We start from the raw sequence: 22,953 nt of genomic DNA on the forward strand, positions 1-22,953 counted from the left end.
ACCCAGGAATGAGGCTACAACCACACACAGTAAGGGAAAACATCTTTATTATATGCCCATCACACGCACGCACGCGCGCACACACACACACACACACAAAGATGTGGAGAGACAATGTTCTTAAACTTACATTTTTTGGTGCAACTTTAGATAAAGTAAAAAAAAAAAAAGGACTAAAAGAGGGACTGAAAAAATAGTATGGTAAATTAAATTAAGGGATTTTTCCAAATTTTGTTCCCTATCTACTTCTTGTGTTAATTCTGATCAGATGTAAATCAGCCGTAAAAATAACCCAAATGCACATTTCTGAGGCATTCTAATCCAGTGTCTGCTCACTCTGAGCTTGCAGGCTGCAGCACTAAAAAGGAAAATTCAGAGGACGTGGTGAAAACTGTGTTTGGAGTTTCAGCCGTACTTTGCTTTCTCTGTAGCTAGAGCCAGCCTTCGGATGTTTGCTATGCAACCAGCTGCTGCTTCCTGAAGCGTTTCGTCCGTGGAGCCTGCCATACCCAGCAGAAGCTTGTTAAAAAATAACAACATGCAAGAGAAAGAAAAATGAAATGAGAAGGAGCTCCAAACCAAAACCATTATACCGAAAATAAATTATTTTAAAATAACATGCCTAGAGAAACATATCCAGTAATGAATGAAAATAGCCATATGTTCTGCAGCTCTGGAACGGAGTTTGCAAGGCTGGATTCTCAAAAGAATCCATCCACGGAACGAAAAGTGGCCAAAAGGATAACAGAGTTCCAAAAAGGGCTAAACAGATGTATTTAAGATAAGCATATCAATGGTTGTAAGGCAGAAAACACAGGCTATTTCTCAGAAAGGTTGTTTGAAGCAAAGAGTGACCACCCTCATTAAATGTCATGATTGAAACATCCAGATATTGTCGCTGGTCAAAGAATGGATTTGGGGAGAGATAATTCTTTAGTGTGACCCAGTGTGACTGCTCTTATGTTTGTTCCACAAAATTATTCACAAAGATAAAGCTGATTCCAGGGTCAGAGTCTTCCAACAGCTGAATTTTATTGCCATGCCATGTATCACTTTTTCCTAAGTGGAGATAAATTTCCACTTAGGAAAACTATTTTGTTATGCATATATCGTGACATGTTGTTTTCTGCTGAAGGCACACAGATGGGGTAGCCAGTACAGAAAGGGGCTGTCAAATTTTGTGTAGCCATATCAGAGAACAACTCACATCTACATGGGCATTAATTGCTGTGTAGGCAAAAGCTCAGTAGCATGTGGAGTGCCCATAAAGGGCAGAAATGAGATGTGAGGCTCAACAAAAGGCTGACACTAAAATGCTGCTCTGCCCCAGCTCCACATCACTGGCTGCTGATGGTGGAGATGGAGAAATACGAGGAAACAGGAAGAGTAAGTCTGCTATTAATTATTATTTGATTATTATTACTATTGTATTAGGCTTGTTAGTTGCTTGCTACCCAATGTCTCCAAGTGACTTACAATGCATTATGTTACATTATGTTAAATGTTAGGGGGTGGGGGTGGGAATTCAAGATGGGACTGTTCTTTTCAGCAGAAACCTGAAACCTTTAAGCTCAAAGATGCTTAGGATAGGAAATGCCAACCACTGCATTGGTGAATTTCTCTAAAACTTGATGTTATACAGTCAATGGAAAAAATATTAGTCGGTTTTGCAGGTGCAAACATTCAGGATTGTGATTTCAGATAAATTCTTTTAAAAACTGTGGCCTGTCATCAATTTTCTGACAACCAACAGCCCAATTTTTCTTTTACGGCGTGATCAGCCAAATCCAGCTCCCCGCCCCCCGCTGCCCATGGAAATACTCTTAGTACAGAATCAACCACATGGCAGTATGCCTACTTAAAATCTATGCTCTCCACCAATAAAAGGTTGTTCCCGGTCTCTGTTGCAATTTTGCGGCAGCTAGCCTGTGACACAACTGCTTAAACATTTATCTTAAAGGAGCTACACAGAACCTCACATTTTGAAAAGCTTCCCAAACTTTTAATGTAGCCTCGGGTATTTTGAAGTCGCATAGTCTTAATTAAAACCCTTTTTCTTCTCAGCCTGCAGCCCTGAGTATTTTGAATCCACCCAAACAACATTGAATCAAACCACAAAAAAATCTGTTATCACTCAGCCCTTGTGCATATTTTTCATACAGCTCCAGTATTACATAAAATTATGAACTGCTGAATATAAAAGCAGAAATTGAACACAGACTTAAGACCTATATTCTACCTTTCACTAACCTTCCAGTGGTTGGGAAACACGGATCACAGCTGCACACATATGGTACATGCTAATGCAGATCAAAGCATTTCATACTTCAGGAAGTATTTGTGTTAGACTAATGCACTGAATAAGCATCTTGCCAGTCACCCCTCACCCTCTGACCTCTCAATGTAACTTGTAAAAACATTTCATTTTCTTGCTTGAATTCCATTTAAAAATAATAATAAAAATACTAGGTTTCTACATATAAAGCACAAAATCCACAGAATCACATAACTCTCAAGGTAGGATTTTGCAACATGGTCAGCGACTACACCAACTCAGAAGAGCAAGAGCAGGATTTTGCCTTAATCCAAAGCACCATTTTCAGACTTGCCCATATACCGTATTTTTTGCTCTATAAGACGCACCAGATCATAAGGCGCACATAGTTTTTGGAGGAGGAAAACAAGAAAAAAAATATTCTGAATCCCAGAAGCCAGAACAGCAAGAGGGATCGTTCTTCCCGCTGCCCTGAAGAGGCTTTGCATTGCTATCCCAGAAGCCAGAACAGCCAGAAGGATCGCTGCATTCGCTCCGTAAGACGCACACACATTTCCCCTTACTTTTTAGGAGGGAAAAAGTGTGTCTTATAGAGCAAAATACGGTAATTAAAAGACACGGTGCATTTATATAAATTTAATAAATAAAATAAAATTAGAGTCTGTTACCAGGGTGTAGCACCTAAATTGCCACACCTAGCTGAGTTCACAGACAAGGCCAACACACTCAGCAGAGAAGTCATTGTATCTTGCTAAAAGAGCAGCATTTCGGGATAGTGTTATAGAGCATGGGGCACCAGCAAATGATCATACAGTTCTGCCACAGGCTGAGAGTTCAATCAAATATTCCACTTGCTCTATAGACAAACTGGGCCTGTCTATTCCAGTGCACTTGGTTTATACACCAACTGAATGTTCTTGCTCTCAAGCCTCAAGGGAAATATTGCCACATTGTGGCTTGGGAAGGAATTTTTATATAAGCAGATGCCTGGAGGTTCTGGAGCTTTTATCTTTCCTTAAGACAAAAAACCCCATAATCACCAGGAAATCTGTTTACGCAAGAATTCCTTCCCGATCCACAACATGCTAATAATATCTTGCTGAAAGCAAGAATACCTAGTGTCTGATTTTCAGAGAGGAGGCCATCTTCAGACAATCAGTTTACCTGGTAATTACCAAGTGATACATTTAACACATGCCGGGTTTCATTATCTGTTGATGGGCATGGCTAGCATTAGAGGGAAATGCACTTCTTAAATACAATGGAGTGCTGTGACTGAAAAGTGATCTGTGACATGTCTGCACAGTATGACAGCTGTGGCATACACTATGAATGAACACTATGGTGTGAGAATTGGTCTGCAAATCATGCTTCTGTGGACCACTCAAAGGCCGCTAATTTCTGTAACAGTTATCAAAAATAAAATTAACGTACAGTGGTACCTCTAGTTACGAACTTACCATATTTTTCGCCCTATAGGGCGCACCGGCCCATAGGGCGCACCTAGTTTTTTTTTGGGGGGGGGATAAAGAAAAAAATATTATTCCCCCCCCGAGCTTCCCCCGACCCCAGCCCCCAGAACAGGCTGCTATCCGCAAGCCTTGGGAGAACCCGCCCCAGCGCGCCCCAGGCTTCGGGATGCAGGCTGCTATCTGCAAGCCTAGGGAGCACGGCGGGAACTCCCGCGGGCTCCCAAGGCTTGTGGATAGCTTCCTGAAGCCTGGAGAGCGAGAGGGGTCGGTGCGCATTCGCCCCATAGGACACACATTTTTGGAGGCGAAAAAGTGCGTCCTATAGGGCGAAAAATACGGTAATTCGTTCCAGAGGTCTGTTCTTAAACTGAGACTGTTCTTAACTAGAGGTGTGCTTTCTCAACTAGAGGTGTGCTCTTGCTGCCACTGCGCCGTTCTCATCCTGGGGCAAAGTTCTCAACTCAAGTAACTCTTCCAGGTTAGCGGAGTTTGTAACCTGAAGTGTTTGTAACCTGAGGCGTTTGTAACTTGAGGTACCACTGTAGTCCCAAAGTTAGACCCCAGCCTAGATGACAAGGAGAGAACTGGAACTTTAGTCACTGACATCAGTGAACAGGGGAGAAGACTCAGATGTTTCTGTGCTTTATCAGTTAATAGCAAAGGCATAGCGCTTGCCTAGGAAATGACTGCATTGCTCAGCTCTGCTTCTCTATATCCTTTGTGTTTACTGACATGCTTTCCGCCACAAAACTCCTGAAATGTCACCCCCTATTTATGTTTCTTTCCACGAACTGCAATTCTGATCAACTCTAATTGCAACATGTTCCCTCAGGCATGCAGCAATTTTCCTGCAAACCTTGCAGATGAGTTAAAGGCATAAGTATTCCATGTGCCAGATTCAAAACCAAAAATATGCATGCACATAGTGTACATAGGGTGGTTTCAATAAAGCCTTAAGTATGGTGTTTTAAAAATAGGCTATTTACAATTATATCCTGCATGTTCACAGCAGATCTTCTGCCTTCCTCAGTGATGAACCCCAAAATAATTTTCACAGTAGAAGTCCTTTGGATGATTTTGACTTGGTAACCAATTTATTAAACCAGATTCCTATGACTAAAACAGCATTTGTGAGTGCCTCTTCCCAGGGAAGTCCCTCTAAAACTATTGCTTTATCCTTTGTTTCTTTCATGATTCTTTACCCTTCTGGAGCCACTTCACATCTTTGTGTGTGTGTGTGTGTTTTTAAAGATGTTTTAAGTCTGCACCTAAAAATATAAAACATGGGCATGACAAATTTGTGTATCCTTACACTTGGCAAGCCTCCTGTTCTAACGAGGATGTGAGTCACAATTCCCACTAGCAAAGTCATCACACGATCAGTTCCATTATACTGGCGTAGAATTGATAGTTTTAAAAAGACATTTCATAAAAAGTCTCACTGAAAACATAAACCGCAAGATGGCATTCGGCTTGTTTGGGACAGTATGGCCACGGGCAATACCATGCAAACAGGAGAGCAACTCTGCCATTTTTTGTAAGTCTGGCAAAACAAACAAACAAGGGTTTCATTAAAAATAAATAAATCTTGGGCTGATTCATTTAGATTCTACAAACACGCTCAACACACATGCATACAAGAATGCATATTTTTGTTTAAATGCATACAAACCCCATGTGCTTTGGGGGAAATGTATACCAAAATACTGTAAATTGTAGTGTGTGTGTGTGTGTGTGTGTGTGTGTAAAACAGATTGGGGCTGAGACAGGGCAGAACAGACTTACAAATACACACTGAAAAAAGACTGATCCATTCCTACATCAGAAGTGCAAAGGCAGTAGCTGAACCACATGTGGGGAGGTGTCTATGTGGGCCCAACTTTCTCAAGAGGTCCATTGCCAAAGAAGCTTTCAAAATAAAACTTCTAATGTTTTTGGTGAAATGTGTTTTACCCTTCTCGGAAATAAACTGCAATCATACCTAGTAATAGAGAGCAACATAAATACTGATCTTAGCTTGCAATATATTTATTTAACTTAATGTCATCATGGCTGCTTCATTTCACTATCACAATGGCAGGCTATTGTTTCTGAGTGATGCTAGAAATTACTGGTGACACTTTTCTATTCCAGTTTAGTGTTTTGCTTTTTCCACATACTATTTTATGAAACGATGTCAGATTCCTTGTACTGTGATCTTCTAATTAGCAAAAGGAGAGGAATAGTAGCCATTCTCCAAAAGAACATTTTACATGATTTTTATAATACAACATAAAAAGAAAATATTGTCTTGAACTAAAACATATGGTGGAAACACATCCAAAAAAGTATCAGTCTAGATGCAGCCAACGTTTTGCTTTCAACACTGAATCAGAGACTGGAAACATTTGAGGCACCCAGGTTTGTGTGTTGTTTTACACAAGTAATTTGCCTCTGTGAAAAAAAGGCTTCCTGTTTGATTAAATGATAAATAATACAACATGTGGTACAATCCAAAAATAATTAGGGTGAAAACTCAGTTGCCATTTCATTGCTACTTAAATCCAGAGCTTCTTTCTGCTTCCAGATGAACGAAAGGGTAACACAATATTTGGAACGCACACACTGCCGAAAGAGAACTTGGCCTCTGATACTGTGGCCGAAAGTGAACAGATTCCAGCTGAAAATGGACACTGGGAAATTCCCTTTTGGACTGAAACCTAACTATTGGCATGCCATCAGAGGATGCATTAAGCCAAGATGCTCACTAAGACCTTACCCCAGAACAAACAGGAGATGTCAGAAGGTGGATCCAGGGGGCTGACTGCCTTCTTTTCAAGTCTTTCTTAGGAACACTTATGGTAAGGCGTCTCCTGGTGTACCAGTGGCCCGTCTAGTCCAGCATCCTGTTCTGACAGTGGCCAACCAGATGTCCATGGGAAGCCCAAAAGGAGGACTTGAGCATGACACCACTCTCCCTCTCTTTTGGTTTCTAGCAATTCGTATTCAAGAAGCATACCAACTCTGACAGTTGGTAGGCAGAACATAACCCTTGAAGCTAATAGTCATCGGTGGCCTTTTTCTCCAAGATTGTCTAATCCTCTCTTAAAGCCATCTAGGTTGGTGGCTATCACTGATCCTTGTGGGAGTGAATGCCACTGTTTCACTATGCATGATGTGTCATGGAGTCTGCCCCTTTTATTATTTTGAGTTTGCTGGACTCTATGTCCTCTTTTTATTGGACTCTATTTTTGTTGGATTCTATCTGCCTGCAATTTGGCAGGCTTAATCCAATCTGAAGGGGCTCCTATACCTGTAAATTTCACCCACTTTGGCAAAAGAGGGGAAAGTAACATCAGATTCTAAATTATCCATTACAGTGAACTTTTATACAGAGTTGTTCAGAACCCAAAACACAGGCTGAAGTGGAAAGAGCACAGAGTGACCCAGAAACACACAGTATCAGAATCTGTAGAAACATACAATTACAAGGTGACTCTTGGAACTTGTGCAAGCCTCTTCCTCATATAGGTAGGTTTTAGATGTGTACTACAGATTTAAAACCAGAATCATTTTAACCTTCATAGGTAAAAATATCATTTGTATTTAGTGAACTTCTTTTAAGTGTGGGGGGCCACTTTAATTTAAAAAAGCAGAAATATGTGCTGTCCTTAGGAAAGAATAACCATTACTCCTTTTTCATCCTTAGCATAGGACCAGAGGGATTAAAATTACAAGATGGTGGGGGAAGCTTATAAATGTTGTCTAGCATGCTTTAAAGTTCCTGAGAGTATAAACCTAGAAAACAAGAAAGCTAGTTAACTGAAAGTTACTCTTACGGGTGACCCACATTGATAATTACAATGCGTCTGCTTGGCTCCACGAAACCATTGTTAGCACATCATCTGTTATCACTATGTGAACACAGTAACTGTCAGCTTAATGCAAGATTAATAAATGTTTATGCATTGGCTGGAATTTCAGCTGATGTTTTACAATGGTGTTTGCATGAGGAACATGGCAGAAACAACGACAGAGCAACGGTGGGTGGTCCCTATGGAAATAGGCAATAGTGGATATGCGGACTTTGAAACCTATTTTTGAAAGAAGTTAAAGGATTTGGATCAGTCCAAACTGGTTACAATGAGGTATTATCCAAAACTGTGAACACACCACTGGGCAAGAATTAACTGTAGATAACTGCAATTAGCAGGGGGATCTAATCCTGTGGCAAATGCTATAATAATCTGACATATGGATATGGGCTGGAATCCAAAGTGGTGTGTGTGTGAGAGAGGGGGGGGAGAGAGAGGGAGGGAGTTCCTGATTGCAATTTGCCCCCACCCTTGGAAAACTGCTATTGAAAATCAGGATGTCCTAAGAATGGGCTTCCAAATAGCATAACTTGTGGTCATGCAAGGTATTTGAGGGAAGTCGTAGTGTGCATGACAAAGCATTTGGGCATGTGCTTCTGGCTCTTTGAATCCAGGCCATGATCTTAGTTCAGCTGTATTCAAGCATATGTAAGCTGTATAAATAATTTTTGAGTCTTTGATGTGGCCACCAACACACAGAAGGACAAGGTTGGAGGTAGAGAAAAATAAAGGAAGAATAGAAAATGTAGGAAAAGAACGAAAGGAGCAGAGGACAGGAGAAGCAAGAAAGAGCAGGAGATGCAGAATCGTTGGTGGAGGACAACAGGGTTTGGTGTGCAGTGAGTTTATCCTGTTCACTGGTTTCCATGATTGCACATCCTTCCTCTTTCTCCACAGGTTAGGTGAATAGTCTTGGAGAAAAAGGAAGGGTAAGAATCTACAATCAGAAAAGGGCCTGGATGGGGGAACACCTGCTCTCTGACCAGGGAGCAAGAGGATCTAATGCAACAGGCAAACATGATCTTCCCAAATGTAGACCTTTCCTCTTATGTCAACAGAGCTCCAATTGCTCCACTAGCTTTTATGGAGAACAGGGACGGGCTTATGAATAAGTAGTACATTAATAAGGAACCATATTTGGACTCTGGAAACAGTAAAGTGTGGGGTGGGGCTACATTACCCATCAACACTTGACAAAGTTCCCCATGATATTCTTGCAGAGAAGCTGGTAAAATGTGGGCTAGACAAGGTAACAGTTAGGTGGTTGAATGACCAAACACAAAGAGTACTCACTAATGTTTCCTCATCATCCTGAAAAAAGGGACAAGTGGGGTGTCAGAGAGTTCTTTCCTGGGCCCTTTGTTGTTCAACATCTTTATAAATGACTTGGATGAAGATATTTAGAGAGTGCTCATCAAATTTGCAGATGACATCAAACCGGAAGGGGTAGCCAATATTGCTGAAGAGAGGATCTAGAGGTCTCAGTAGACCACAAGCTTAACATGAGTCAACAGTGTGATGCAGCGGGGGGGGGGGGGAGAGAAGAGCTCATGCTATTCTAGGCTGCATCATCAGAAGTATAGTGTCCTGATCAAGGGAAGTAATATTGTCACACTATTCTGCCTTGGTCAGATCACACCTGGAGTACTGTGTCTAGTTCTGGGTGCCACAATTTAATAAGGGTATTGACAAGCTGGAATGCGTGCAGAGAAAGGTAGCCAAGATTATCAAGCGTCTGGAAGCCTTGTGCGGAACAGTTGAGGGAGTTGGTTATAGAGGAGACTAAGAGGAGATATGATAGCCTTCTTCAAATACCTAGAGGGCTGTCACGTGGAAGATGGAGCAAGCTTGTTTTCTCCTGCCCTGGAAGGTAGGACCTGAATGGCTTCAAGTCAAAAGAAAGGAGATTCCAACTAAACATCAGGAGTAACTTCCTGACAGTAGGAGCTGTTCAACAGTGGAACAGGCTCCCATGAGAGGGAGTGGACTCTCTTCCTCAGAGGTTTTAAGGTAGTGGTTGGATGGCCATCTGTCATGGATGCTTCACTGGAGACTCCTGTATTGCAGGGGGTTGGACTAGATGGCCCTTGGAGTCCCTTCCAGCTCTACAGTTCTATGATTCTAGGATTGCAGAGCCTATCCCTTTCTTCAATACTGCACTATTAAGTTAGATTGAGAAGGGGAAAGGTCAGGCTGGAGACCCATTGACTGGAGGGGGGGGGAGATGTTACCTGGCTAAGTATTCAACTGAAGTCCATTTTGAGAACCATTAGTCTACATCATTAAAATTAGAATGTTGGAGTCTATATACAACTCTAAGAGTTTTGGCTCAACATTTAGAAAAACTCAAATCACCGTAAACATTCAGAGAGTACAGAAAGTCTTATGGGATATAAAATTCATCCCTTGAAAAGCAATAGTTTTGATAATCCAGAAAATATGAAGCCAAAGGTCTTATAGCATACTTTCACCTGAAGTGTTTTTTCAATTTTATGTTTATGCTATTGTATTTTGAAAGACGATTAACATACAAAGAAGGCACTTGAACTGACAGACAGGACAAAGTTCTTTGTGATAGATATATTACACACACACTTGCTTCCATTCAATGGAAACTCATTTTACTAAGATTAAAAGAGGAGCCAGGTGACTCACCATGTGTAATAGACATTAGGGGGAATGGATTTTGCCAGACTTGTTGCTTTTCTCCTCGCTGTGTACATCTGCACAAGTCTCACCCATGGGACTCACTCTCTTCAACCATTGCCATATCCCCCTTTGCTTATCTTTTATCTGCCTTAGATTCTCTTTTCTATATTTATTTCAATTGCTTTATATTGTTAGCAGCCTGAATTTCCCTTTTCCTATATATTAATGTAAGGTAAGCAGAGTTCTTCTTTTCCAAGTCCTAGCTTTCTGCTAGCATTTTATTACCTTGACTACTTTTCCAGTCTGTATTTAAAAGAGCTATCTAAAGACTGCATAAAGTTCAGAGTACAGAGCTAAAATATTCAATAACACCACAAAGACTCTTTCTCAATGGGTTTAAATCAAAAACAGAAGTGTAAGCAGATGGATATGTGTTGTTCACTAACATCCTGGCAAGGTGGCCCAATGGATAGCTCAGTTAACCAAAACTTGACATAGTTATATATTAGGGGTATGCAATGACTGCATGATTCAGTATGGACTCCTATTCAGCACTCTAGAAAACAGTCTGATTTGATCTGAAGTGTTTCAGACGTTGCCAAATTCAGCCTGGGTCAGAATCTGAATCCCGATTTCAAAAACCAAGTTTTGCAGACACTGTTCAAATAGCCAAATCACCCGTAAAATGGCTTCCAAGGTCCCCAACTTCAGTTAAAGGCACTTCAAAGAGATGCTGCTTCACTCTGGTTTAGTTCAGGCTTCATTCAAATCTGCTGCAAACCCCTACTTTATATGATATTTCCTCTCCAGCATCACCAGTTAAGCTAAACTTGGGGAAGCTTTATCCAATGTGCCACTCTGAAGAAGTTTGTTCTATGGGAATGTGGAGTGGTGATAACGCAGCTGTGGAATGTCTTCCCCAAATACACCCATCCTGCTGGTTCTCTGTTGAGTTTAGAAGGCTTGTTCAGATTCATCTGCTCTAATACACATTCAAAGAATAAACAGGGTTATTTGGTCCCCCACGCCCCTTTACACACAGGATCTAGGCAGATCCACTTTCTGACAATAGTTTACCGTATTTTTTGCTCTATAAGACTCACTTTTTCCCTCCTAAAAAGTAAGGGGAAATTTGTGTGCGTCTTATGGAGCGAATGAAGGCTGCACAGCTATCCCAGAAGCCAGAACAGCAAGTGGGATTGCTGCTTTCACTGCGCAGCGATCCCTCTTGAGGTTCTGGCTTCTGAGATTCAGACTAATTTTTTTCTTGTTTTCCTCCTCCAAAAACTGGGTGCGTCTTATGGTCTGGTGCGTCTTATAGAGCGAAAAATACGGTACTTTTCTGTGGGGTGTGTGTTTACAAAAAGTTATGCTCCTTGTAGCAGCTAGGATGCTACAATATTTTCTTTCTATCCTCTGCAATTTACATGCCATGGTATAACTGTCTTTTCATACCAGCGCACTGCTAAATGTGCGCCAAGCATTCTGACCCCTATGGATGGGGTTTCAACAGGTCCGAACAAATGAAGTACTGCATTTGGAGATAGAAGATCAAAGTTCAAATCTCGGCTCAGCCTTGGGTTCACTGGGTAGCCCTGACAAACGGCAGAATCTCTCAACCATAAGGAGCTTATAGTGCCCCAACAGAATGCATCCCTCTAAAATGGATAAGCGTAGTAAGAGGATGGGAGGAGGTCTAGTGTATTAAACCAAAATGATTTTCAAAACCTCTGTACTGGGGCATAAAAGTGCAATTGTCAGAAGCCCAAGAATGTTTACCAATAACTAAGTCTCAGCCCCAGGGGAAATCAGCTTAGTTCATCTGATCTGCAGCTACAGTTCTGCTAGAGCTGGAGCTCTTTCAGACATTTTGTCTCTAAACATTACATTTTCTTAACTGCTTTTCAGTCTCTAAACTTGTACTTGTCTCAATCCAGAAGTTTATTTATATTTCCCTCAATCCAGCAATTGTTGGTTTTTAAAGTGTGGGAGATCCAAATAGGAGCTTTCCTGCTCTAAAAGCTGAGCACATTTCTTTCAATGAAAGAAGAAACATATCCATGTGAAAGGAATGTGACAGTCCCTGTGGCCGTGAGCTCCTCACAGGTGCTCCTCACAGGTGCTCAAGCGCAATGTGGGTCTCCATATTGACTGAAATTGAGGATGTGTACAGGGCAAGAACATGTAAGTAATGAGTCTATTATGAAAATGTTGTGGCTGAAGTTCTGCTGCACAGACAACCTTCTCACCAAGACCACACACAGGAGAACTCATTCTTGTGGCTTGAGAAGAAGCAGAATTTGCACGGCATAGGTTTGCGGGCTCTGGTGTCGGTCAAGAAGCAGAACTGTGCACATCATTGATCGGCTTTCTTATTCACAAAGCCACTGCCCCCTACTTGTCAAAGCTCATTCAAAGTATAAAAAGGGCAGTGGTGGGGAGACCTTCAAAAACCAAGCACCATTTTTTAAACGTAACAATTGTGTACCTTTCGGAATTGGTGCTAGAGTTTTCTCCCCTCACCATCCCTTTTCCCTGTTGTTTCATTTCTTTTGGATTGTGAACCTGTGGGCAATGACTGTTGCCCACCCCACCCCCAAAAAAATCTCTGGACAGTGATTAGAACAGTGTTTCCCAACCTTTTTTGGGCAAAGGCACACTTGTTTCATGAAAAAAATCTCGAGGCACACCACCATTACAGCCCCGTGACGTCAGCGCGCAGCGTCACGCCGGGAGGGACATGAATTGCTAGCAAATTACATAATCACCTCCTTGAGGGCTGGCTCATCTTCTCCGAAGGCAGAACCCCATTAATTAACAGCACAGACTCACACCATAGCCAAGACGAGGGGGGAAAACCTCAGTCATGCACAGTCATGCACATGTGGGGGCTAAATGAGGACGAAGACCGGGCAGAGAGCAGGGTTCAAATCACCCCACCTGGCCAGGACAATCCCTGGGTGCTCCCTTGGGCCACTCGCCTGACCCACCTCACAGGGCTGTTGTTGCGAGGATAACACGGGGAGAACCACGCGCGCCCCCGGGAGCTCCTTGGAGGAGAAAGCGGGTGATGAATGCAATGCACGAAATATATGAGAGGCGACCAGGTTTTGCAGGTGAGGGGCCCCCGCCAGCCTCCGCTTCCAACACCCAGCGCAACGACGCCGAAGTTTTCCCCCGGGCTCGGCTCGGGAAGCAGCGCGGCTCCCCCCCGGCTCCCCTTCACCCTCCCGGCTCTCTCTGCCGCCCACTGGGGACCCCCCTCACCTGCCAAGTCCGGAGCGCCGGTGGAAGTTGCATGCATGCATGCATGCAGGGTGCCGCGTTGCCATTGCATTGCACTGCACTCCATGCAACGCCTGCACGCATGCATTGCCTTGCACGCCCGCCAAGGGGTCTCCCCGCAGTCCGATGCGTCCCCTCCGGCGCGGATGCAGCATTGCAAAAATAAAAAACCCCCGACGCAGCCCTACCTGGGGGGCAGCCTCCGCCTCCGCCGCTCCGCCTCCGCGGAGATCCCCGGGCTCCATCCTGCCGCCCGATCTCCCCGGGGGCGCAGGCAGGCTGCGCAGGGTCTGCGCGGAAGAGCCCCTGCCCGCCCGGCCGCCGCTGCGCTCATTCCATGGCCGGGAGAAGAGTGCTTCAAACAAAACGCCCGGCCCGCCAGGACACGCTGGGAAACGTAGTTTGCGCACCCCGCGCGGGCGCGGAGCTCAAGGGCGAGGGGACTACGGATCCCGGCAGCCCCCGCGCTGGGGACGGAGGGGGAGAGGCCAGGTGCAGGGATGGAGGGACGGGTAGGTGGGCGAGCGAGTGAGTGAGTGGCAGCCGCCAAGCCTTGGCCGAGAGCCAGGAAGGGCCTCCCCGGAGGAGGAGGAGGAGGAGGGAGGCGCAGAGTGGGAGGGAGGGAGGGAACCCCAGGGGTCATCTAGTGACGGCGCCCCAATCGAAAATTTGACTTAAAAAAAAAATCTTTCGAATTTTTTAATTTTTCCCGTGGCACACCAGGCAACATCTCGCGGCACACTAGTGTGCCGCGGAACAGTGGTTGGGAAACACTGGATTAGAAAATTGTGGGGCTTTAAAAATTATTATAAAGAGCCAGTGTGGTGTAGTGGTTAAGAGCGGTAGTCACGTAATCTGGGAAACCGGGTTCGTGTCTCTGCTCCTCCACATGCAGCTGCTGGGTGACCTTGGGCTAGTCACACTTCTCTGAAGTCTCTCAGCCCCACTCACCTCACAGAGTGTTTGTTGTGGGGGAGGAAGGGAAAGGAGAATGTTAGCCGCTTTGAGACTCCTGAAGGGGAGTGAAAGGCAGGATATCAAATCCAAACTCTTCTTCTACTCTTCATAAAAAATACATATTTATTTATCTTGCTCTATCATCACCATCGCTGCTGTTGCTGCTGCTGCTATTTCTGTTAATGTGACTGATGATAATGATGATGATGATGACGACGACGACGACGACGACGATAATAATAATAATAATAAGAAGAAGTTTGCAAATAAAACCCAAAACAGCAGACAGCCCTGAATGGAGGAAGAGTCAAGCAGGAAGAGGGAAGCAGGACTCAATCAGGAAGTTTCAATGCCTGGCCATTTATCAATGCAAAACTGCAATTCCATAAGGAATTGCAGGTGAAGCATAATAAGTGGGGTGAAGTAAATGTCAAATTAATATATTCTATACATTTCTGAAGGCCTAAGAGGATTAAAAACATTATTTGATATTTTTGCACACCTGTAGAGTAGATCTGAGTAGAAGCTTTCCAGTTTCCACCCTTAGGGCCCTATCCAGTCCTAAATTGTCCCACCAGCTGCTGGACTTCAGAACTTTTACAAGACTGAAGATTTTTTAAAGGTGCTGCATGACCTAGAGACTACAAATAGATATATAAGCTTCGCCACTTGCTTGGAGCCTGCCAAGCAACCAGCCAACAAAGAAAGAACAAAGAATGAAGAACATTCCTCTCCTCTGTAGCTACAAAGACATGAATGGAGACCTTGCTGTAAAAATGAGACTCCCCTCCTGTACCTGTTTTACTTCCATAAAAATAAATAGGTATAACAGCTGCTGCTTCCATATTAATGCTCACAAATAACCAATCCCTGGTATGTTACACAAAAATACATTGCTATGGCATCACTGAGGTGGCCGTTATCTACTAGACTCTGCAAAAATGCTCCCAAGAACTGAAAAGACCCTCAAGTTCTAGAAAAGGGTATCAATAAATGCATACAAATGTGGTGACCCCGGAGTGCGAGTTCAATAGTTACAAATTTTATCTAGTTAGTAAAATTAAACTTGCTGTTTTCAGGCAGAAATGTATCGTATTTTCAATGAATGCCAAAAAGGCTAGTCAAGAAGTCTGAAATACCATTTTTATTGTTATTTCTTATGTTCAGCTTCTGTGAATAGTTTCTTTTGCAAGGAAACTATTTTCGCTTCGCTCAATGCCAAAAGTAATAACCTGGCACCCTGCCTCCGTGTGCTAAGCCCAGTATCTGCCAGTTATAAGAAACTCATTTTATTAACTGTACATATAACTTTTTTAATATATATATATGTGATAGTACTGTTTACAAACAGTGTTCCCCCAGGAGGTCTTCTTCTAGCTTTTTCAAATTAAAGGGACCCTAGCCAGGATTCAAAGCTATTTCAAGTACAAATCAGGGGTTCTGTCATCCGCCTTCACTAAAGGCCACTTATGTAGAACAGGGAACTTTCCAGAGTTGCATGAGAGGCAACACAAGGAGATCCACAGGACGGAAAACCAGTGACCCCTCTGTGCACGCCTGAAGAATGCTTTCCACTCAGGCAAAGGGCCCTTTGGATCCCAGCCTGACTTCTCAACAAAGTCTCCTCAACTGAAATTTGCCTTGAGACAATTGCAAGAAGCTGCTCAGTGTATTTCTGTGGTTTAGGAAGGATGCCAAGTCGGAAGGAAAGGACATTCCCTGCATTCTCTCAAGCAAGATAAATACAGAAGAGAAACCTAGATGAAAGATGGAACTGTTATCTACGGCCCCTGCCAGATTCTTTGGCTTTTTGGCAAATCCTCTTAAAGTTGGAAGACTCGCCGAGAGCAGCAACCTTTTCCATTAAAATGAGCCGTATATATTTGGGTTTAGCATACCTTGTTTATATATTCCGAACCTTCAAAACTGTCTTATTTAAAAACGTTTTAATGATTCCTTCTGCACAAATTGGCTGCAGCTCCATTTATTTGAAATGGCTCATTTATCACCCAAAGGGCTGCAGGGCTCTGCTTCTGTTGAACTGCTCCAATAAACCTACAGCTTGGTGGGACAGGCTTCTTTTTATAAGACTAAAAGATATTCAGAACATGCCAAGATAAGGGTGCCAATTTCCAGATTTGTTGTCCAAATGTTCCTAAATTAGAAACGTACCAAAGCAGAGACTAAAGAAGGTAATGATAAGCTCATCTCAGGGGCTGTTACCGTCTCTTGCCTGGGATTAGACTGACAATGGGTCTTCGCCCGAGTTGCTGTGGTTGCCGAACACTTGATGATTAGCAGCTTAATGTGTGAACTGACTTCACCACTGAAAGGCAGGATTTCAGAGGTGACACAAGCTAATATAAAAATGGAATTACTGCATTTTTCTGTGTATTTTTCATATTTTTGGGGACTCAAATTTTGGAAGGGGTTGCCGAATATCGCTCACCCACACGCATCACAAAATCCACTTCTCATCTGTCCAGTCACCAGCAGAAGCTGCCAATTGCCCGCCCAATTGCCGCAGTATCAGCCAATCAACACCAGCCATTGACGCAGCCACCAATAACACGTCCAATAGCCGCTAACAGCCATGCCAGCAACCAATGGGGGTTGGACTCGATGGCCCTTGTGGTCTCTTCCAACTCTATGATTCTATGATTCAATCAAACGTCCACCCTATGCACTATCCATGTATGAGACAACCCCCACTTTTCAGCATAATTTTTAAAGGAAAAAACCTAGTCTTATACATGGAAAAGTACGGTATATCTGTGATGGCCCATTCACACATGCAAACAATCAGGTGATGAACATGCCAGGGTGAAGCAACCATCTATATCACAACCTTTGCATGGTATCCCAACCTTTTCAAGAAAGTGAAGTGAAGGTATCTAGGTTGTATGTGTCTACCTCTGTGTATCTGAAGAGGTGTGCATGCACATGAAAGCTCATACCAAGAACTAACTTAGTTGGTCTTTAAGGTGCTACTGGAAGGAATTTTTTTATTGTGTCTACCTCTGCTTGTGATGGCAAAAAAGATCAGGTATTTTATGAAGAGACTGAAATCTGGTGAAGACAACAAATTTACTGAAAACTGGAAAGAAAAGTATGCAGAATATCCTGGAGATAGTTTTCAATAGGATCAGGAATACAGTGGTGCCCCGCAAGACGAATGCCTCGCAAGAGGAAAAACCCGCTAGACGAAAAGGTTTTCCGTTTTTCGATGCACTTCGCAAGATGAATTTCGCTATGGGCTTGCTTCGCAAGACGAAAACGTCTTGCGAGTCTTGCGATTTTTTTCACTCCCTCCTTTTTCGCTCCCCCCCTTTTTCTAAGCCGTAAGCCATTTCAAACATATATATTTCAAACATATATATTTAGGTGCAGTTTCCTTGTTTCTAAGTTTTGTTAAACACTGCTTTCCTGATCCACCATTGAATTTTTGAAATGAGGACTTCAGAGCAAAAAGCTTTGGCAATAAATCAGCTCAAAGCAATAATATTTTTACAGAGTTTAAATTTTTCTGAACAATAAAAGTCCCAAAATAATTATTTGTGAAGTGTGTTTGAACTGCATATACGTTTCTTACATTCCCAGAATAATAATTTGTAATTAAGTACTATAATGACTCCATAGATTGTAAATGAAAATGAGCATTTTAAAGATGGAAAACGCAAATTTTATGCGAGCTTTAAAAGTAAATTGGGCAATTAAAATAAATTAGTCATTTTTTTTGGCAGTTACCTATTTAGTCAAACATCTATTTGTTACTACAAAGACTTACCAATACATGTATTATCTAAAAAAAATTATTTTGCTTACCTGAAGAAAGATAAAGATGCTTACAGCCCAATCCTAACCATGTCTACACAGACATATGTCCTATTAAATTCAATGAGTTTTACTCCCCCCCCCAAAAAAAAAGTGAAGTTAGGATTGCAACCTTACTCATCACCCCCGTCCAAGAAAAAATGTTGGGTGGCAATAAGATTTGGTTTTAAACTTTTCAGATAAGAAAACGTTACATTTCTCATTTGTCCAATGGTATCTAGAGCTATTCAGACACTCAAGAGGGGCAGAAAAAAATATCCCTGTGGATGAAAACTACTGTATAGTTAAAGAAAACTTAGAATGGGAATAGATAATATGAGGGATGCATGGCACACCCACCTCTTTTTCTTGTCTCTTGCCCGTAACACAGAGAGAGAAAAAAGCATGTGACAGGATGCTACTGTGCTCCACATTTCCTCCACATTTCCCCACCCCTTTAAGCAGCAGCAGCCAAATACTTGAGGTTCCCGGCCCCTATGGTTGTAATTCGTGGGCAATCATTTAATTTTATCCTGATTCTAATTTTTAAGCTGTATTTTAATCAATTGTTTGATTGTGTTTTAATGTATTTGATATTTGATGTTAGCCACCCTGAGCCCAGTCTTGGCCGGGGAGGGCGGGGTATAAATAAAAATTTACTTACTTACTTACAATGATGTGTGAAGCAAGGATGGAGAAACACATAGCAGGATGGCATTAGGTCATGAGGCTTAATCTTCATGCTATGGAGGGGGGGGGTGAGGAATAGATTCTTATCTAAACACTTACCTTTACCACCCCGTTTTCATGCATTGTGATACAATTGTTGGGATCCTCTGATAGCTGATAGAGGGCTTGTGCAGTAGCTCGATGAACTTCTGGGTCACTTGATTTCAGGTAACGCACTAAAGGGGCAACGGCTTTGGTGTCCCCGAAGGCGACCCTGTTACTTCCCCACATACAGCAGCGAGAAATGGCCTCCGCTAAATGACGGCGTAGTTTGTCATTGTTCTAAGAAAGGAGGAAAAATAGGTCCGTTATTTAGTTAGCCTGGAAATGTACTCCTAGACTTTTGAATCAAGCTTACCATCATATGACAGCGTTAGGAACGGATAAAAATGCAATGGACATTTCCATCCCTTTAAGCTAGGCCCCATTAGATGTTGTCACAGCGACATGGGAGCTACTTTGTATGATGAAATCTGATGTGGCGGAGGAATGGGGGTGGGGGGAGCACATCGCCCCCAGTACCATTGGGGAGGGGGGTACCACCATGGCCGCGCCCCAGACATGCGCCACGCACCCCACCACACCCCCAGGACGCATACCATGTCCCCACGGGCGGCATGCCACACCCCCACGACACACACCACACATCCCACAGCTGCCACGCCCACAGGATGCCTGCCACACCCCCTGGGATGCGCACCTGGGATGCGCACCAGCCACGCCCCTGCCTACTCTCCACCCCCGGTGCTGGAGCATTCAACTTTGCCACTGGGTGGTAGCTATCTGCACAGTGGAACCAGATTAGGCAGGGCCAATCATGGGAACTTCTGCTCCCAGGAAAATATTATTTACAAGAAATACAAGCCATGCTCCCTTGCAAAGCCATACGGCCGCTCTGTTGAGGTGTCTATTTTCTTATCTTAAAGCAATAGCTTCCTTAAACTGACTTGTAACATGGTAAATAGTGGATCTGTTACGTTAATAGAATATGCACTCTTTCAGTTTCAAATCAGTATCAATACACACACATGCAGGCTGGTGTGTAACTATGGGCTACTTATACATAAGCTACAAGCCATGAATTAGCGTAGGCATAGCCAACATGGCAGAAATCACCATATTGGCGACCCCTTGTTAAGGGCTTAATAGACAAGCCCCAGCAAATCCAAGCAAAGCATCAGACTCAGTCACAGCCTTTCTCCTCCTCCCACACAGTCAGGACTTTAGTCAAGTTTACTTCTAGTTTCAAATCATATATGCTTTATACTACATGTAAACCAGGAATTCTTGTATAAATTCGAGAATGGTTAGTTGCTCAACAAGCCAACTTCATGGGTTATGAAGCTGGCTTCACTACCCATAGTTTGTTTTAATCCTGGTTCACAAATAATGCTAAACCAATATATTTTTTTTGAAAATGGAAGTAAACTTGGCAAAAGTCCTCCTCTTGGTTTTGCAGGAGGATGAGAGTGAAAGGGGCAGTGTGTGAGCCAAATGCTTACCTAAGGCTCACTGAGGCTTATCCACATAGTGCTAAACTGTGGTTAAGTGTTCTGTGCACATGAGCCATATAAGCTGATTTTTAAACCATGTATTAAAGTGAGTAAACAAGGAAGTATCATTTAAAAAAATAAAATGAAGGCTAGGTAAATACATCATTTCAAGAACAAAATGCAGCACATAAAGAAATTGCATTTCTCTGCCTAGTCTCTAGGTCATCCTATGTTTCTTTGTAGTTTAAAGACGTAAGGTCCTGGTCTTCTCAGCTGCTTCACAGTAAAGCCCATACCAAAGGCTTTAATTCTGGCCCTCTCAAAGTTTTCACTTTTAACAGAATCTACTGGTTTTTCCCCAATGCACTTTGTTTCCCTTTCCCCCCCATTCTGTGATAAAGTGAGTACTTTCAGCATCCACACTTAGGATGCCATCATGCAGCAGGTTTCAGTAAGCTAGCAATTGTTAAAACATATTACAAAAAATGCTTTACTTACTGTATTTGCTAGTTTGGACAACAAAGGGACAACACCATGATCTGTTATAACAGCTAAATTCTCTTGATCTTTTGCTATGTTGGTTATAGCAGCACACACACTTGCCAGAACTTCTTTATTCTCTGATTTTAATAAATTGACTATCAGCTCTAAGCCACCAACAAAGGAACGAACCATTTCACCAGCATCCTGAGTGAAAAACAAAACAAAACAATTTACTTAAATGGCTAAATCTCCATTTAATGTAAACAATGGTTCTATGAAAACGCAAGTTGCTTTTACTCGTTTTTCCATTTTAGAGCTAATTTCACTGCCCGTTTTTCTCTCAGTTTCCAAATGTGATTGTCCATTATGGGTTGGATCCAGGCTTAGTCATGCTGAGAGTAGACAACGGAAATTAAAGCTAGGAATTAAAGCTAAATCACGTTGATTTTAGTGGACCTGTTGTTACCATGATTAATCCAAGCACAGCCTGCAGTGGTCCAAACCTGATGGTTGGTTGAATATCAAATGTGTTCCTATGCACCTTTCACTGTACAAATCCAAACCACAACTAATCAATATGAGCTGCATTGTAAAGTAAAGTGAATCCTGAGATGTTGTCTGTGTTGTGTCAGGAATTATGTGAATATTGAGCAGCCTACTTGAGACATGCCCTCCTACAGAGAAATGTAAAATGTGAATGTACTAGAGAAGAATAAATATATTTAGCATCTATTCTTATCCCATGATCATGGCAGCAATTTCTCTAGTCACTGTAACCTCATGAATAACTGCAGAGTATATTTGTGGAGAGGTCCCTCAGTTACATATTACATTTCTTCATTTCTCAGAACTATTCTCATAATAATCCTAAACCAGGTTTCTCCCCGCACCCCTTCACAGTCTAGGCTGGGGGAAAGACCCCTCATTATAGATGTGTACAAGAGCAACAGTGAAGAATAAACAAACTTCCCCAAGGTCACATCAAAAGTCAGTTTTTGAGTGAGTCCCAGAGATACTAGAGCCCTATCCACTGGAATCTTTGGGGTGCTCTGGACCATGTGATTTGCAGGACCAGATCATCATCGCTTGTTGATTTTAATATCAACATTCCTTGACATATATACTGGTCTGCCAAAATACTGAAGTTTGAGACCTCTTTCAGTTCTCGGAACGAGACTCTCTTCTGAGTTTGAAGTACTGTAAACTAAATGCTGCTTTGAAAAGGCACCGTGTTTATAAATATTCTACCCTCATAGATAAAAGCTTCCCAATAAAAAAACAACACAGTAGTATTTTCCTTTTAGAATATCTTAGAAAGCTTAAGATGTCAAAGCCAATTTATCAACTCTGGCTACTTTTGCCCAAAAATGTGATGGTGTGGTTGAGCAAATAAACTTGAGTTACCAAGAGTCCTCTGTGGACTCCATTTCCTTCTGGAGACCTGTCCCTGTCCCGTTCCATGGTTTGCCATTTTGCAGCACACCCAACTTTACCGGAGGGCAGGAAGGAGGAGAAGGTTCAGTTTGCCTCTTTTGCATTTCATAAAGTATCATTATATGAGAAAGGAAAACTAACGCATAACGTAAGAGATAAACACATGAGGCAAACGTCTTGGCAAATAACTATATAAGGATGGCCAACTTTGATTACTGCGGGGAGCGGGGCACACAGGTCTATAGACAGGCGCCTGGTGGGCCAGAATTGTTTTCTGCCATATTAGGTGATTCCTTCATGAGTGGTCAAGCTCCATAATTAAGTTGAGTGGCCCCTATCTGTAAAGATCCTCTTGCCATAAAGATGCCTCAGATTGCTAAACCAACTCAATGCACCTTCCAAATTTATCAAATCAGTACTGCTATCTCATTCAGCCAAATTAACCTACTGGTCCCTGAGGTTTTGCAACATGAAGAAGGAAAGTGTGCCTTCTTGGCTCTGCTGGCTAT

The 22,953-nt window shown here is 42.6% G+C and overlaps 1 protein-coding gene across 6 annotated transcripts in view; it reads right to left on the minus strand.

Moving 5' to 3' along the window:
- Positions 1-229: 229 nt before the first annotated feature.
- Positions 230-22,953, minus strand: part of ODAD2 (outer dynein arm docking complex subunit 2) — a 93,025-nt gene continuing 70,301 nt past the window's right edge. For all 6 annotated transcript variants that reach the window (XM_082193749.1, XM_082193750.1, XM_082193746.1 and 3 more), the window contains 3 exons: positions 21,026-21,214; positions 19,095-19,316; positions 230-519 (listed from right to left, as the gene is read on the minus strand). In XM_082193749.1, the coding sequence (XP_082049875.1) occupies positions 406-519; positions 19,095-19,316; positions 21,026-21,214 (525 nt within the window). In that variant the 3' untranslated portion in view covers positions 230-405. The remainder of the gene's footprint in view (positions 520-19,094; positions 19,317-21,025; positions 21,215-22,953) is intronic.

The sequence above is a fragment of the Podarcis vaucheri genome, assembly GCF_965113315.1.
Source record: "Podarcis vaucheri genome assembly, chromosome: 12".
NCBI classification, from domain to species: Eukaryota; Metazoa; Chordata; class Lepidosauria; order Squamata; family Lacertidae; genus Podarcis; species Podarcis vaucheri.